The 18,568-nt window shown below is 42.3% G+C and overlaps 1 protein-coding gene across 2 annotated transcripts in view; it reads right to left on the bottom strand.

Annotated features, from left to right (window-relative positions):
- Ildr1 (immunoglobulin-like domain containing receptor 1) overlaps positions 1–13,757 on the bottom strand; it is a 35,010-nt gene extending 21,253 nt beyond the window's left edge. Inside the window, exon 1 of one of the 2 annotated variants that reach the window (XM_013019297.1) lies at positions 13,564–13,757. In XM_013019297.1, the coding sequence (XP_012874751.1) occupies positions 13,564–13,618 (55 nt within the window). In that variant the 5' untranslated portion in view covers positions 13,619–13,757. Of the gene's footprint in view, positions 1–12,499; positions 12,572–13,563 lie in introns of those variants that run through there. The other variant, XM_013019298.1, reaches the window with a different exon arrangement.
- Positions 13,758–18,568: the final 4,811 nt, after the last annotated feature.

Genomic DNA, 18,568 nt, shown 5'->3' with positions numbered 1-18,568 from the left:
CATGTTAATACATGTTTGATTCTCTTTTTCCTCTGTCACATCTCTTCTTAAAATGGTTTCTCAATCAGATGGTGACAAACCACATCAAGATGAACTTGTAGAATTGCAGGATTCAAATTTTCAGATGAAGGCTACTCACTTGGTAGTGAAGTCAGTACAAATATTCCCAAATCTGAGAATCCAAGAGATGTGAAACATTCCTGGTCTTGAGCACCTTGGATAACAGACACTCAGCACATACTAACCTCACCAGGTCCATACAAAAGGGTAACATGACAAATCACTCCTGGTATTTATCACAATGCCTTGCATATAGACTACTGAGTTAGTGTCTGGGTCTTTTTCCCTTTTTGGCTTGTTATGAGAACCAAGGAGAAAGGGATTCAAGCTGGAGCTTTCTTTACTAGCGTGACATCAATGGAGTGGAGCCACCTTCATTTTGGCTGAGTCCTTCCTTAAAAAGCAACATGGTGAGCCTAGCTAGATGACCAAAGCCATGTGATTCTGATCCTATCTTCATTCTGCTCATAGCCTTCATAAGACAATCCTCTGATGCATATAATAGGTGCTTTCATAAATTTTGTTTTGCCTTGGTGCCAGCACTGGGGCTTGAATTCAGGGCCCTGGTACAATCCATTAGCTGTTTTGCTCAAGGCTGGCACTCTACCGTTTGAGCCTCAGCTCTACTTCTGGCTTCTTGGTAATTAATTGGAGATAGCATCCCACAGGCTTTTCTGCCTGGGCTGGCCTCAAACCACAATCCTCAGATTTCAACCGCCTGAGCTGCTAGCATTTTAAGCATGAACTTCCAGGGTCCAGCCTTCATAAATTCCTTTGCATGTCCATGGAGACAGCAGAATGCTGCTCAGGACCTGCTCTGGTCCCCAGGAATAACTTGACCTGTCTCCAGAACTGGGGATGATGAACTTGCCACTAGGACAGGTGTGTTGGGGAGAGACTCCCTGGGCAGGTCAGGGGGAGAAGTGAGCAGGAAAACTGGAAAGAAGGAAGAGATTTAAGATAGACTGATTGCAAGGCTTAGACAGGACTCAGCCCACACAGGAGAAGTAGAGAGTGGCAGGAAAAGTTACTGTTTCAGGAAGAATAGGAGTAGGCAAAACCCTTTATCTCAGCTGCAAGGGAGACAGGGTAAATAAGGCAAGGTTGGAGGTAGAGTAGGAGGCAGGGCTGGAAGAGGTATATGTATCACACTTCATTGTCTACTTCCAGATATGTATAATTGCTGAAGGATTTTCTAAAGAACAATAGGGTGAAAGTGGTGCTTTCAGGATGGTAAGGGGCCTCATCATTTTCAGAATAAACCTTCAGGAAATGTCCACTGTCTTAATCAGCTGTGGAACCCTCCAAACTTAGGCCAAAACTGGTACCTCAAGCCTTACATGGATTACTTTACAATCTGATTTTGTTGCAATTCATGCTCCTCCCTCATCCCCCTCTTACCTATTATTCAGAACTGACCTGAAATAGTCTCTGGAGCATTCATAGATCAAGGCTAAAGCTGAACGAAAGAGGCAGCTATAGATAAGATTTTTAGACAATGAAACAAGTGTCATTGTTAATAGCAGCTCATTTTATTCAGTGACACATACTGAATAAATGGAATAGAAAATGCACTGGCTTTGGGTCTATACAAAACCTCATGTTCACACAGCACCTTCAAGTATTTTCTTTCCCATACTAAAAGTGATCCTGGGAGGAAATAAAGCTGCACCATTTTACATACAGACAACTAGAGACTTGGAAAAGTTAAACAACTTGTCTGGGGTCATTCTTATCCTTAGGTCAGTCAAGGCTCTGTCCCTGAACAGAGCTTCTACTGTTTTGCCTGGCTATTCCTTAAGTAAACAAAGAGAACTGTGACTGGGAAGGTGGCTCAGTGGTAGAGTGCTTGCCTTGCATGCATGAGGCCCTGGGTTCGATTCTCCAGCACCACATAAGCAGAAAAAAGCCGGAACTGGTGCTGTGGTTCAAGTGGTAGGGCATTAGCCTTGAAGAGCTGAGGGACAGCTATCAGGCCCAGAGTTCAAGCCCCATGACTGACCAAAAAATAAAAAAAAGAGAACTGGTATTTATGAGTTTACTAATAACTGGAGCTTGGGGCCAGGCTACACAGCAATATTTAAAATATAACTGGTGACTAACAGTGTACATGTTCTTTATTTCATGGAAGTGTAATTTGGTATGAGCAGTTTATTCCAAGACTATAATCAACATTACTAAGTGCATATGGGAGGGAAAAGGATGTGTTTCCTGAGGTTCAGAGAAAGAAATTTGATTGGAGTCAGAAGATACTCTGGCTCGCTTTGAAGATGGCTGCATCTGACCCTGTTGAGGGAGGGAATGGGAACAAGGGGAAATCATTTTCATTAGCAAACACACACTCCGCTTTCATCTTTGCCAATGTCAGTGCTGGCTTTGCTGCCTGGGGACTTTTTTTTTTATTCTTTCTGTTACTTTATCCTTTAGTGAATTTCAAGGTTTAAAATGTGCTAGGTGTTCCCATGTTCTGAGCATGCTGAGCTCACTTGTTCCCACTCCCTCTGCCAACCCCACTGCATTCTGCACAGATCACACCTCTCTCTCTATCCTGATAGAAGCACACACAGTTAATGAGGAAGAATTCCACAGGAGGCATTAACTACCCAGGATGCATTTCTCCCTTCTCATGATTGGTGTCAGCCGGCCCTCAGATTCAGTCTACTGTGCAGTAGGTGACACAAGTTCTTTACCTCTAATCCTATCAAAACATCATAGGTAGGGATCATCTCTGCTTGCAAATATAGATAAAAGTTCAGAGGGAATAAGCCAACCCCCCATGAGCTCACCAACATCAGGATTTGAACTCTGACATCACAATACACTGTTTCCCAAGTGGGCAAGGAATTCAGACACTACATGGGAGAAAGGGAGTAGCAAGAACTCCATCTTGGGCTGGGAAGGTGGCCCAGTGGTAGAGTGCTTGCCTTGCATGCATGAGGCCCTGGGTACCATTCCACATAAGCATGGTAGGATGCTAGCCTTGAGCTGAAGAGCTGAGGGACAGCATTCAGGCCCAGAGTTCAGCCCCATGACAAAAAAAAAAAAGAAAAAAACCCACCTCAAAGGCAAAATGTCTCATCTTTAACCTCTCAATACAACTATTCCCAAAGAGAATTCACAATACTCAGTGGTAGGGATTTGAAGAACAGAGCCCAAACCAGCAGAATCTGGTGGTATGAGCAAACTCAGAAAGGAAATGCCCTGATTACAGCTGCCTTGATGCATCTTCACTCTTTCAAACTCAGCACCAAAAGTTTCTAAATTCTCGAATTCCCTTCATCCCATGCCATTATCTTTTCTCCCAGTGTATTTCCATCTACTTTTCAAGATGTCTCTATCATTTTCTCTTGAAAACTTTACATCTGGGGCCTGATTCTCTCTATCCTGATTCTGCCTCTTCTCCCCAAGTTAAGGACCTGGTAAGTTATTTCCAAACTATAATATATCCTTATATGCAAAACTGGGATAATGATAATGCCAGCCTTTTAGGGTTAGATTGAGGATTATAAAAAGTCCTTGTTTGGAGCTGGGTGCTGGTGGCTCACCCCTGTTATTCCTTCTACTCAGGGGGGCTAAGAGCTGAGGATCATGGTTTGAAGCCAGCTTGAGTGGGAAAGTCCATAAGATTCTTGTCTCCAATAAACTATTCAGAAAAAGCTCTGTGGCTCTGTGGCTCAAGTAGTAAAGTGCTAGCCTTGAGCAAAAGAAGCTCAGGGACAGCACCCAGGCTCAGAGTGTAAGCCTCAAGACTGGCAAAATATAAAAATTCCCTTTTTAGCAAACAACCCAATACACCGTAGACATTCAAAAAACATTAACCAAATCATTTTACTCATTTTGTCTAAATTGGGAGTTTGGGAATCAACTGAGATCTGCATGTAAACAAAGAAGCATTTTGAAAGAATTAAAGTGATACTCCCCTCTAAGCAGATATGACAGTCTTCTCTTTATGAAACAAGTTTTTAGATTAAAAGCTTTGCAGCTTTGTACCCCAGCAGGTCTTTAAGAGAGAAAGGGAAGGAGAGCTATCAAGTAAAGGGAGAGGAAACCCTGCAGATAAGCCATTAGAGTTCATGGGAGGAAAGATGAAGAAGAGAATTCTCGTTTCTCACCATCAGGAACTTTTTGAAACCATGCTACTGTGCCAAGTGGGGATTTCCATCCTTCAGTAAAGCAGAAGCATCATAACTCACCAACTAAATACCATATATTCCTGAAGCCCGGCATCACTTAATATACTTCTCTAGTCAGTCTGTCTCTCTTGCATAGTCTCTGCTTGGGCAAGATGTTATTATTTCTAGAAAATATTATCCATATAGTAAAAGGATGTAGGCACCTTTTTAAAATTAAGAATTGTTTTGGGGGGACCTAAACAGTTATCCCTTCCATCCCTTATAGAGTTCTGCATCCGAGGGAGTATGCTATAATTTGTATAAGTACCACGTGCTAACCGATTGCGCCACTGGAGCTCCAGTATGCTATTATTTGTATCTACCATGTTCCCTAAAGTCTCATTTAAGGCTTGGTCTGTAGCCAGTGACACTAGTGGGAGGTGGCTGAATCTTTAAAAGAGAGGTGCCTAGTGGAGGTTTTAGGCTATGCCTCGAAGAGAATTGTGGAAGCCAGGTGTTGATGGCTCAGGCCTGTAACCCTAGCTATTCAGGAGGCTGAGATCTGAGGATCATGACTCAAAGCCAGCCAAGGCAAGAAAGTCTGTGAGACTCTTTTTACCAATCAACCATCAAAAAACCAGAAGTGGTGCTGTAGTTCAAAGTAGTAGAGTTCTAGCCTTGAACACAAAAGCTTAGGACAGTGCCCAGCCCTGAGTTCAAGCCCCATGACTGACAAAAACAAAACAAGACAACAAGAAGAGAATGTTAATCCCTTCCTCTCTTTCTTTGCTTCATGGCTACCATGAGGTGGGCTACTTTGCTCTACCATGCACACTTGCCATGATTTTCTACCTTACCACAAGCCCCAAAGCAACAGGGCCAACCAACCATATACTGATACTTCCAAAATTGTGAGACAAAATAAACCTTTCTTTTTTCTAAGCTGATGATCTCAGGTGTTCTGTTACAGTAACTCAAAGCATCTAACACAGGATGGTAGACAGGGATATAGAGCATGTCTTTTCTGGGGAACAGGGGGACCTAGGGCCCCACTAATGAGAGTTCTTAATTTCTGAGTGTTTTTCAAACACACAAGTACCTTGGCTCTAGGTACCTTGGCCTATCAGAGTTTATGTCGGTATAAGCTATCTCCTCCAGTGTATTTACCATCTGTGCTTGTTATATTTTTTTAGATAACAGTGCAAATATGAAAAGAATTAAGGGAGAAAGGGACTGGCAATGAGTAATGAGCAGGAAGGAAGGGATACAGAAGAATGGGAGAGAAGAAATGGGGATAAGGCAAGCAAGGTAAGAGGGGGAGGAATTCCATCCAGGTATTGTGTATCTAATGAAGGTCTGCTGTGTGTCACTCTACAGTGCTAGGCTGGGAGAGGAAGAGCTGAGCACATGGCTTCCCCAGGGGTCAGTGATTTAGACTCAGCACGGATGATGTCATCAGGTTTAGAACTGAGTGCTTTGTTATATACTACCTTATCCAGTCTTTCAAATAAATAAATAAATAATACGACAGGAGGTAGAGATTTTGTTTTTTCCTCTCTTTTGCATCATGAAGAAAATCTTCACAGAAACAAACTAACTTGTTCAAGGCTAACAGCTACCAAATATCAAGACTAGACTTAAACTCTTGCTGAGCACTGGTGGCTCACACCTGTAATCCTAGCTAGTCCGAGGCTGACGTTTGAAGCCAGCTTAGGCAGAAAAGTCTATGAGAATCTTAGCTCCAACTAACCACCAACAAACGAAGTAGAGCTGTGGCTCAAGTGGTAGAGCACCAGCCTCTGAGAGAATGTGAGACCCAGAGTTTAAGCTCTGGTACCCAAACCAAAATCAAAACCTCCGGTTTCCTCGAGGCTACCTTGTCTTCTAGGTACGTTTTCTAACTGGTTGAAATTTAACCCTTTGAGGAATAGTCACATAAAGGGACATTCACAAATTCATTTGAACCATTTCATATAAAAATACTTCCCCCCCTTTTTGTGTGTTCATTTAAAACAAATGAGGAACTTGAGACAGAGAATGTTAAAAGTGTAGGGAACTTTCTTCCAGGGGTTATTTGGCTATTTATAACATCATGTTGGGCCACACAAAATCGTTAATACAGGAAGACATGCCACAGATATCCAACAAGAAGTATACGTGTCTGTCTCATGTACCAGATGATTCTGCAGGCCTTACATGGCTCACTGGCTGCACTGTTAACAGTTGGTGCACATCTGTGCACATCTTTTCCTAATACTATTCTTTAAAATTAGTCATATTATGTAACTTGATTTGCAACATTCTGTTTTCTTCCATCTAATAACACTACTTTCTGTATCAGTATGTGCAAACATCGAATTTATTTAGCAGTTGGGTGAAAATATAATCCATAAATGAACTATAATTTCTCATACATGTTCCTACTAATGAGTAGTTAGGTTTCTTCTGGATTTTCACTATTTCAAACAGTGCTGAATTGAATTGCCAGATTTTTATTCTTTTACGTAAGTATCTCTTCATATAATCTTATTCTCGTAAGGAAATCTTTTTCAAAGTGATCTGGCTGAGTCAAAGGGAATCAACCTTACCTAAGTAATAGATACTTCAAAAAAGAAATGTGTAGCCCCATGAAAAGTACATAGCAGGCTCATGCTTCAACACAACCTTTCAAAAAGAGGAAAATTTCCACCTTCAAAATTTTTTCTTAACAGCTATTAGGTGAGAAAATGAAACATCACTCAGGTGGTTTGAATCTGACAATCCTTTGGTTACTAGGGAAGGGGTTAAAGACTTGTTTGAGGTGCAAATACTTGGAGTTTCCCAAACTTGATCATCCAGGTTGGTGACCCATGTCCCCCAGACTAATCTCAGAGCATATGCAAATTTGGGTCCCACCAGAATGCACACCAGAATGCAATCATTTTTGAGTACCTGACAGGTTCCAGGAGACAGGGTGACAATAGCAATTAAGAGAGACAAAGTCTCTGCACTGCTGGAACTTACCCTGTTGATTGAAGAGTTGACAATGAACAAGTAAACTCATAGACAAAATTAAGTCATAGAAAGTTTGGTCAGAAAGCACTACAGCTTTGAATATTAGCTCCCATCACTGTGTACAATAAGGGAACAGACAGAGAGCTTAAGTTGCTTACTTTTTCTTTAGTTTGTGCAGGTACGAGGGGCTTAAACTCTGGTCATGAGTGCTGTCCCTGAACTTTTTGCTCAAGGCTAGCACTCTATCACTTTAGCCACAGCTCCACTTCCAGGTTTTGTTTTTGTTTTTTGGTGGTTAATTGGAGAGAAGAGTCTCAAGAACTTTCCTGCTTAGACTGGCTTTGAACCATGATTCTTGGATCTCAGCTACCTGAATAACTAGGAATACAGGCGGGAACCACCAACACCCAGATAATTGATTGTCTTAAATTCTAAATCAAGGGGAAAATCGAAATCATTATCCTTCCACACAAATCTGGACCTCTTTCATGTCCCCAGTTTAGAGAACAGACAAGACCAAATGCATAATCTGTCAGCAGATTGGGTTTATTTGTCTCCCATATATTTCTGAGATCTTTTTTCTGTCTGTCTCACAGCATCTTAGTATGAGCTACCCTCACTATGGCCTACATAGTGCCATAGCTTAACTAGTACTAGCACACAGTCCAGTCCCACTCTTTATGGATTCCAGCAGCTGTCCTTTGTCCTTAAGACAAACACAAGACCTCTCACCATGAGGCAGGACACCATACATATGGATCTACTCACCATTCTTGGTCTCCATCCTGGTCTGGGTGGCTTCCTCCACGCAGTCACACTGACAGTTCCCCCTATCTTTTATCCTCACTGGGCTTCTAGCCAGTGATATTGCACATGCTATTCCTTTGGATTAGCTCATTCCTCAGCTCTGAGCTCCAGCATTCTATTTTCAGGGAGGACTTTCTGATTAGTCAAAGCCCATCTATTATAGGCTACGATGGTACCGTAAGCCTGTCTTCTGCCATCTATAACACAGGTGTAGCATAGCCCCCTTCCACATCATCAAGGCTATAGCTGGTTTTATGTGAATAAGCAATGCCTTGCTTTATGTGTGCCCAGCATGCATTAAGCATTTGCTGAGGAAAATAAGGAATCCAGGCACCACAGACTAAAAATTACTTGGGACACATTTTAAGTACTCTAAAAAAAAGTTCATAGAATAGCTGTGGTATGGTCAAAAGTTAAGGAAGAACTGTGTGTCAGAAGGAAATGGGGCACATCAGATTTCTATGTCCATCAGTGGGGACAAGCTGCCTAAGTTAGTGAGGCCTAAAATTAATGACCCTTGAATTGCAAACAAAGAGCTTATAAGCTATGGGGGAGGTTCATAAAGAGAGTTCAAGTGACAATGGGAAAGGTTAACCTGGCTAAGTTAACCTATCATCCTATAGGTAGAACATGGTTGAAAGTAGACAGACAGGTAGCATGCCTAGAGGCAAGAAGATAGTTAAGGTGTTTAAAGTAGGCCCAAGTGAGTTTTGTCCTCTAGAACAGATACTGGAGCTAAGCAGCAGATCGTGGAAAGTAACTGAGAATGTGGTGTTAGGAAAGTATCAAAAGTGCTAACCTCTGACCCCATCTTATCTCAGTTTATCCTATTTGCAAACTAGATGATCTAAAGAACTGGGGAAAGGACAGACATGTATGAATCTTCCTAATTAATTAATTTGCAATGGACTTCAGATAATTAAAAAAATGTTTGGCCAAAAGAAACACAGGTACACAATACATGATTATATCTCATTGTATGGCATTATTATTATTGTGGCCAGAGGTTTCCTAATGGACATTTAGTTAGACATTGGTGAGGAAGTTGACTAGTTTGTTTCTGTATATCAGGATTCAGTAAACCAAACCAACCTGCTCAGCTGTGTGAAATAAGGCAAAGAGCAATAGACCAAAAATGAGGTTGCAAGCTTCTGGCTTTAGCCACTGTGCTAACCTGAGACACAGGACTTCTCTGAACTAGATTTTCTTATCTGTGAAAATGGCTGGGAGAAGAAGACAGGGTGGGAAAGATTTCTGCCTGTGATTAACAGGGAACTGGGAGTAACTGTCACCCCTCTGTATAGTATTTTTACAATTAAAAATGTATTTAAAAAACAAAACAAAAACAGGGCACTGGGATTCGGGAAGATACTTCTGGAGCCCTCAAGAGGAGACATCCAGTGAGCAATCTCCCATCCATCAGCCATTCTCCCTCATCCCGAGAGGCTTCAGTTCACTGTTGGTATCAGAGATCTTTGTAGGATTTCACCAAGTCTATAGCACAATCCATATCTCCACCTCTCCCATCAAGGGGAATTTACTGGCTTGCTATCTGCCACACTCTCTTTCTCATTTTTTTTTCTTTTTCTCTCTCTGAGGACTTTGTCCCTTAGGCGTCTGATTTATAAAATAAAAAAGATAGTACAAACTGATAGCTAATGGCTCTCTATAAGGAAACAAAACTCTATGATGTTAAGAAAAAATGTTCACCAAAACCCAAATGATGCACATCTTTGTAGACTTTGGGGTAAAACTGTTCTCACTCCAAGAACTGAGGTTGGATAAAAAAAACAACTAAAGTGCAAGCCACTATTGCAAAGAGCTGTAAGTACTTTCTTTGTAGTCTTATTTTAATATTTTGCATTTAGGAGCAAAAAATTCAGGTATCATTTGAGTGATAAAATTTTTTTTTTCTAAAGGAAAAATGTCTGAGAATTAAAGCAAAAAAAAATCAAATCAAAACAAAGCCAAAAACAAAAACCCAGACCGACACACCACGTCTGACCACTCAGAGTTAGCGTGACTGTGGGAACATCATAAGCCTCCTTACCTCACCACCCTCTGTGGGGGCCCTAAGCCACATCACCCAGCAAGTACAAATCTGGCCACAATTTTACTACTGGCCTATGTTTTGTAATTGTGGGACTTGTATGCTAATCAGAGAAAGGGGCTGGGTCTTTTTTAAAATAAAAGAACAAAGTGACGGACTACAATGAACACATGCAAGTGCAGGATTTTCCAACACATATGCTGCATTTTGTAGTGTCTCTTCAGAAAAATCAACGTACTAGACTTTTCTGTTGAGTAGTGTTAAAGTGGGGCTCATTTTCTAGGCATTTAAGCATCAAGAATATTTTATGTTAATTATCATCTTACTGGACATGATAACACATTTCTTCTGGTGAGATTTTTGTTTCTATAAATAGGTGTATAGACGCATACATGTCACTTGTAAATTGTATTTGTTACTGGATGTTGGGACAAAAATGGAAAAGTATTGCTTTGAGAAATACTGGAGCAATAAAGGAAGTGTGATCTTACTTTGATCTTAAGCTCTCTCTCTCTCTCTCTCTCTCTCTCTGGGAGTTGGGTTTAAAAATAAAGGAGATGGTGGGGGCAGTGAAGATGACTCATTTCCAGTATTTCCTAGGAGAAATTATTCCATTGATGCTGTGCTTGCCTATAACTCTCCCAACAAGGTTGTCCTTGCTGATTATATGTGAGGTAGTAGTGGCAGGAAGAGATTTCTAAAGAATTTCAGCTCTGTTCTAGATGAAAGGAGTTTAAACAATTCACCTAACATCAAGGCTACTAAGAGGGCGATTCTGAATTCTAACCTGATAGTCTAAATCTACAGTGTCAACCAAAGGCCTACTGTCCCCAGCTTAACACTATTAAGAGATGATAGAATCGTAAAAAGGCAGAGCTCAATGGGTGGTTTTAGGTCATTGAGGGCTTGTCCTCAAAGGGGCCCTTCTTGTTTCTGTCTATTCCTGGCTGGTATGGAGTCAGCAATGTTGTCTTCCATGCACTCCCACTATGACATGATGCCTTGCCACAGGTCCAAAATCAATACAACCCCAAACAACCATGAATTAAAATCTCTAAAACTGTGAGCCAAAGCCTCCTCCCACTTGTTTTTAAAGCTGATTGTCTCAGGTATTTTGTTCCAGTAATGGAAAGCTGTTATCTTACTATGAGTTCACAATGTCTTAGTCACAGGGAAGGGAATAGGTAGTGCCTTTAAGGTTAGCTTTAAACAAGCCTACTTGGATCTAAATCACCATGGCTGATATTAACTAAGCCTTCCTCCACTTTGTGTAAGTTCTATTTGAAGCATTCTAAGACACTCATTTAATTTATCCTCTTAGAATTTTATGACACACACACATTGCTATCATAGCTATTTACTGAATGCCTTAAACAGTTCAGTAAATTGTCTAGAACAACAGACATTGTTTATCCAAGCCTACATTAAATAGCTGAATGTAGTATTATTTTTATTCCCACACATGTTCAAGGAAAGTATCTGCTAAAATAGCCATTTCTGGGTTATAGATATAGCTCAGTGATCATATACACACCCAGAATGCTCCAAGACCAGAACTTAATCCTTACATCTCCCCTCTAAGTAATTTCAAATTTGGAGGGTGATAGTTAAATCTCAATTTCTCATCTACAAAATGAAGGTATATTTAGATGATCACCAAATAGTTTTTAGGGTTCAGCATTCTGGTTGTGCCATATGTCCTGGGCAGATTTCCACAGCAAACATCACAATCTATATAATTTTCCTGTTTGGGGCTCCTGTCTGATACACAGAAGTCTCTGTGTATCACTATGGTTTCCCAAATCCCTTTCCAACTTGTTTTCTGTAAGAATATACACTTTGGTTGTAATCATTGTATTTGAAAACTGCTTAGTATTCATAATTTTTCATAAAAATTAGGTAGCTTTTATGAACAGCATTACGATTTATACCCTAATGCACTTTTCATCTGTAAGGTTCTCTATTTATCCAGCTAGCCACTGTCTCTGAAATCCTAATTTGGAGGAGGTGGTACCAAAAGACAAATCTTTATTTAAAAAAACAACAACAAAAGTTCAGCTGCAGATATCTTCAGCTGTCATGCGGGTTAAGAAGTACACTCCATAGGTAAGAGAAAAGCTGATGTAAGGCTGTGGGATTTTTCTGAGTCAGCATTCACAGTCTAAGCTGTTGATGGCTCTGGTTGAATTTGAAGTCTTTAAATTAAGAAAAAGTTTAGTCCATGTCTTTGTACATTGTGGATCTCCAACATCTAGTCTTGCTCAATTTAGAAAATTTATAATTGTCCCCCAGGAATTATTCAAAGCTGGAGCGCTCTTTGGCTGTACTAATTTTCTAGAGTTCTTACTTTAAAAAAAAAGTCCGTACTGTCTCTCATTCTGAGCATTAAGTTCAAGTTATTCTAGAATCCTGGTTACACTTGAGAAATCCTCATCTCCCACCAAACTTATAGAAAGGAAATTCTGCCTTTACTTACACATTACATCTGTTCACCCAGAAAACACACAAGACACAAATTGGTTTGTGGAGTAAACTCTGAGCTCATCTTCCATTGTCATCCTAGAGGGAAGAAGATAGAAGTTCCTAAAAGGGAGGAGGAGAGGCCAAAATGGAAAGAAACAGAGTGGAACTTCCAAAGGAACTTAAAAATTCTTGTTTGCAAAGTCACACGTGCACCTTCCATTTGAAAAGAACTGAACAAATCTGCACATTCTGCTACCCAGTTGAGGCTTCCTACCTGGTTTCACTCATACACATATCCAAAGAGATACACAAAACCATGCTTTCCAAAACAGAGAGGCGGGGGGGGGGGGGGGGGGGGGGGGGGGAAGGGGTTCAAAGGTTGAAGGTAAGCTAATGAGCAAGGGGGTAAAGTTAAGGGACTAGGTGGAAGAAAGTAGAAAATTGGCACTGAACTTAGCAAAGAGGACTAGGTTGGGAGCTGTAAAATAGACTCCAAATGACGAGGAATCTATATCAGAACCTTCAGGCATGGTATCAATGCCACTAAATGAAAGAAATGCCCAATAAAGGCCAGTAAGTGTGTTGCCATACCCAGAACATGAAAACGGACTGGAGATAAGAGGAAGAAGTGATCGGGACATTGAAGCATAGTTGGTTGCTCTTTTTGCTTCTGTCCATTCCGCTTTAGAAATAACTGCCTGTCTACAATGCTTGATAAGAAATGTACTCATTATCTTGCCCATGTAATTGTAACCCCTCTGTACAGTATTTTCACAATAAAAAAAAAAAAGAAATAACTGCCTGAAACCTGCGAGAGCGGCCCAGGGGCCCCGACTTTCCTTCCAGTTGCGCCTGGGTTTTGGAAAGGCCTGGGCTTATAGAAGAGGAAAACAACAGGTTCCCACAGGCCGAGCAACTCGATCCGAGCCCGGCCCTGCACCTGCGGGCTTGGGTATCACCTGAGCACCGCCCAGACCTCCAGGGCCCAGCGAGTGGCCAACTCTGTCTGCCCTGCTGGGCCACTATGGCTCCCTGTCTCCCCCGGCGCAGGGTGGGTCGCGTTTTCCCACGGCTCACCTGCTGGGAGCCAGGTGAAGAGCAGCAACCAAGGTGCGGGCGGCTCGGCGCCCATGCCGGCCCCTCTCCGGCCGCTTTCAGCTCAGGCGCTCCGGAGCGCCCAGTCTGCCTCCCTTAGCGGCCACCCCTGGGCGCACATCTCCGAAGAGGCCCCCCGAAGAGGTCCACGCTGGTCTCCCCGCAGGGACCTCCCGGCTCCGGCGCACCTGTCGCGCTCCCCGCGGCTCCGCCCCGCGCGCCCCCGTGCTGCGGGACGCGGCTTCCTGCTCCGCCCTCCCCTCCACCCCCTCCACCCCCCCAGGGGACCAGGGCACCTGTCCAACCTGCCACCGTCCCCGGCAGGCTGCCCGGAGATTCTCCGCCCCCGGAAAAACTAGCCTAGCCCCGCCGATCGCTCGATCGATCGCCAGGCCTGCTCCGGGACAGTTAGCAGTCACTTCCCAAGCTCATTTCTCCCCTCTCTCTTCCTCCTGGAACTCTCCCTCCCCCCTTCTCCTCTCTCTCTCTCTCTCTCTCTCTCTCTGTCTCTCTCTCTCTCTCTCCCTCTCTCTCTCGACAAAACTCAAAACTTTTAACCGTGTCTTTTCTGCATTGTATTTTTGCTCCCTCATCATGTGTTTAGAACACTTTATCCACCCCCACCCCCATGATGTTCACATGGAATATAGGTTCCGATTTGCTGGAAACCAGTGGTTTCTAACAAGTTGAGTGTAACTGTTAACTGCCCACAATTTATAACGTTAACAGATGCCCATTCTAGGAAAAAAAAAAAAAAAACCCTGGTGGAAATTGAAAAACAAATAACATCCCACTCCTAGCCTCCCTAGGGAGGTATTGTTGATGGTGGAATTATTTTATTCTTTCCCCCCAGCCTTCATTGCCACTAAGCAGCCCCCTCTCACAGGCTCAGCCCTCTGAAGCCTAAGGCTTTGACCTTTGACTTGACAAAACTCTGTAGGTCTCATGGTGCCTGAGTGCCAGGATGTAATGATACAAGTCTTTTAGCCTGGTGTTGGTGGCTCACATTTGCAATCCTAGTTACTCAGGAGACTGAAAATTCAGGATCTAGGTTCAAAGCCAGTCCCTACAACCACCCCCTCCCCTCTCTAATTAACCAGCAAAAAAAGCCCAAGTGAAGGTGTGTTTCTAGTGGTAGAGCTCTAGCCTTGAGTGACAATGCCAAACAAAAGTACCAGGGACTCTACCACTTCAACCACTTCTGGCTTTTTTGCTGGTTAATAGGCGATGAGTCTCACAAACTTTCCTGCTGGGGTTGGCTTTGTAACTGAAACAGCCACTCTGTGAAGTGAGGCAATACTATATTGAGCAGCACAAGTATAAATTATTTTTGTCATCACAGAAAATTCTATGGTGCTGTCCTAATGTTGGAAACATCTTGGGATATTTGGGTATGTGTAAGAATAAGGACATCAACCCGGAAGGAACTGGCCAAGGCATTCTTTTCTTCAAATCTAGTCAACATTCATTGACTTTCCCATTCAGCAGTACCCAGTAGGAGGATATTATTTTGATAATAACAGGTATCTGGTGAGGGCAGTTTCCGTTAATCTTTGATCAAGAACTCTTATGCAAGAAATATAGCAACCAACCACAGCCATTACTCTGAAAACATATACTAAAGAGAGAAATATAGACACCATGATTTCTTTCCATTTTGCAAGCCAATGTGTCATCATCTCTCCCTGAGTTTTCAGTTAACTCATTTGCCACAGTGGTGATTCCTTGTAAGGCCCTTGTGAAGGTGCCATCAGAGGCAGTATCTTTGGAGATAAAAGTACTTCCCCATGCCATCTTCCAGCTAGAACAACGAATGGTATCTAGTTGTTGTACTGTTTCCTTAGTGTTGTCTCTAGTCTAACTAACAAGACTCTGTTGATTATTCCACCTACATTTTTTACTTACAGTGGACCACCAGAATAGAATGGATTAAAAACTGGTTATTTGATTTCTGGCTTCAAGATGGCCAACTGAACCAAATCACAAGTTCTACTCGAGCAGGCTGGTAAGGTCCCCAGTAGTAGTCTCTTCTTCAATATCATCAAACATGTGCCCTGGTTGTGGGGACTGCTAACTATCTCCTCAAAAGATTGGCCCTCACTGCATTCAGACAAGTTTCAAAAAAAACCAAGTCAATTGTTCCTCCTACCTAGAGAGGCAAGGGGTATAGTTGGCTTTGGGAAGAAGCCAAAGAGTTTCATGTTTGTTGTTGTTACAGTTTGTTTTGCCTTAGACCCTTTAAATGTGGGAAACAGCAATAACAGTTTCTTACACGTTTCCCTAGATGGTGTCTTCCTGATAGGATCATGCACCCCATGTCCATGAAGTCTGACCTCTATTCCAATGAGCCTCTGACTCAAGTTAAAACACTTGATTGGCTCCCTATTGTCTAGAGTTTGATGGAGTGGTTTTGCTGATGGTCAAAAAGCCCTTTATTCACCCCAGCTAGCTCTCTAACAAAATAGAAGTGCTAGGTCGTACCCTGGATGCAGCTTTGACTGCTTCACCTGCCTTACCTTGCTTTGCCTACCTTGCCCCAAAACATTCAGGGGAATTGGAATCATCAGTGTTACTCCTGAGGAAAAAAGGAAGAGAAATAAGTTGAGGAGAGCTTAGCTGAATCTTCAACAGTTTTTTTTAAAGTATATGAAACAGGGCTTGGAAGGTGGTTCAATGGTAAAGTGCTTGCCTTGTATGCGTGAGGTCCTGGGTTCCATTCCTCAGTACCACATAAACAGAAAAGACAGGAAGTGACACTGTGGCTGAAGAGCTCAGGGACAGTGTCTAGGCCTAAAGTTCAAGCCCATGACTGACTATATATATATATACATATATATATGTATATATATATGAAACAAATATATTCAATATGCAAAATCAGTGAAGTGGTGTAAGATGGGTGGTGCTTCACTGCATTCTTTTATGTACTATTGTGTATCTGTGACATAATTCACAATTAAAAAGATTTTTGTCAGTCATGGGGCTTGAATTCTGGGCCCGAACACTGTCCCTCAGCTCTTCAGCTCAAGGCTAGCGCTCTACCACTTGAGCCACTGCGTCTGAGTGGTGTCAGTGTGGAATGTTCTTTGACATACTGTGCTACTGCCAGAGTCATTTTTGTTCTAGTGCACTTTAATTTCTAAACTGGGGAACTAGAAGAGGTAACCCTTTGGGATCTGTTATCTCTGGAATTCTATGATTCAAAGAGAAGGACCCAAGGTAGGAAGATGTGCGGTGGTTCCGTTGGCTGGAGGAAAACAAGGCAGAAGTGGAGTATCTTGAGAACAGTCTTCTAGGAACCCACTTGTTTTAAACAGAGATGGAGTCTGCCACCCACTGTCAAAGACCCCACATGAAACCAAGAAACTGTTCATGGCAGTTGCAAGCAGACCACCACCATTTTCTCAAAAGGACAAAAACCAGGGGCACAGTGGGGAGGGGAGGCACTACATTCTTGGGTGCTTATCATGTGGGTAGTAACTATCCCCCAAAGTCTCATACATTTTAAAGATTTGACCCAGAGTGGAGGTATCAGAAGTGGTGGTACTCGAAGAAGTGAGTCCTAATGAGGGAGCATGGAGTCATTGATAGCGTGCCCTCAGGGAGGATGTGGAGCCCCGCCTCTTCCTCTTCCTCTCTCAAACCAGGAGGTAAGTGATTTGCTCTGTCATATGCTCCTTTCATGATAGCTGTGCCACCACAAACCCAGAACAATCGGGCCAGTTAGTTCTAGGCTGAAATCTCCAATTATTGTGAGTCAAAATATTTCCTTTCTGATACAGGTGGATCTGATGCAACAATGAGACATACAAGTTGTCATGTCCAAAACGAGCTTTACAACGTTGGTGGGGGGGGAGGGTAGGGGGTGGGGGGGAGGGAGGAAGGAGAAGGATTGGGATGGGGGGGAGGGGGGAGGCTGGGAAGGGATGGGAAGGGTAAACAAAGGAGGAAATGCTTGGTAAGAAATGTACGCATTATCCTGCCCATGCAATTGTAACCCCTCTGTACAGTATGTTCACAAATAAAACAAAATAAAATTAAAAAAAAAAAGAAAAAAAAAGGAAAAAAAATATTTCCTTTTTAAAAGTCGACATTTATTCCAGATATTTGTTTCAGTTATCAAATCATGCCTAGCAAACTAGATCTGGAACCACAGAGAATTAGTCCAGTTCCTCAAGTTATAGCAATAAAGTCTGAGAGCATAGAGATTGCCTTCTTCATCTCTGACCACATGAAGTTTAAAGGAGAGAGAGAGAGATGGATTTGGAAACATGGCTCATGTGGTACAGTGCTACCTGAGCAGGTAAGCTCAACGAGCAAGTTGATTCAAACCCCAGTATGAGAGAGAATGGGAGAGAGAGAGAGAGAGAGAGATAGAGAGACAGAGAGAGACAGAGAGAGAGACAGACAAAGACAGAGACAGACAGACAGACACACACACACAGAGAACACTAATAATATAGTGGAAGGTGCAATGTGGTAGTATATACTTATAATCCCAGCTACTCCGAACGCAGAGGTAGAAGGATCATGGTCTGAGAGTGAATCTCAGCATTTTACTGCCAAGGACATAGACTTTTGGTATCTGCGGGTATATGGTTCCAAAGAGATCGCTTTTGAGGGAAAACCATGAGTGCTCAGGATGTAGAGTCCTGGACTCTAAAATCTTCTATACAGTATATACAGTAGGTCTGAGACCTAGAACATGAAACCTCATGGAATGTATTACATTACTGTTACAAATTATTGTTATACACATTAGTACAACTCACCTACAACCAGACCTTATTTCATATTCTTTGTCTTGAATACTGTGGATCCTTCCCATAATGTAAGTAGGGGCCAAGGAAAGAGTAATTTCTGAAGAGATTATACCAATTAAAAAGAAGCCAACTGAGGGTTATATTGGACAATGCATTAACAGATTGTGGAGAGCTTGCCTTAAAACAGCTTCATTATCTATGGTTCTGAGAGCTAGTGGTTCTCG

Source organism: Dipodomys ordii, unplaced genomic scaffold, assembly GCF_000151885.1.
Source record: "Dipodomys ordii isolate 6190 unplaced genomic scaffold, Dord_2.0 Scaffold45, whole genome shotgun sequence".
NCBI classification, from domain to species: domain Eukaryota; kingdom Metazoa; phylum Chordata; class Mammalia; order Rodentia; family Heteromyidae; genus Dipodomys; species Dipodomys ordii.
The sequence above is the reverse complement of the archived record's forward strand: the minus strand, read 5'-3'. Positions and strand labels throughout refer to the sequence as shown.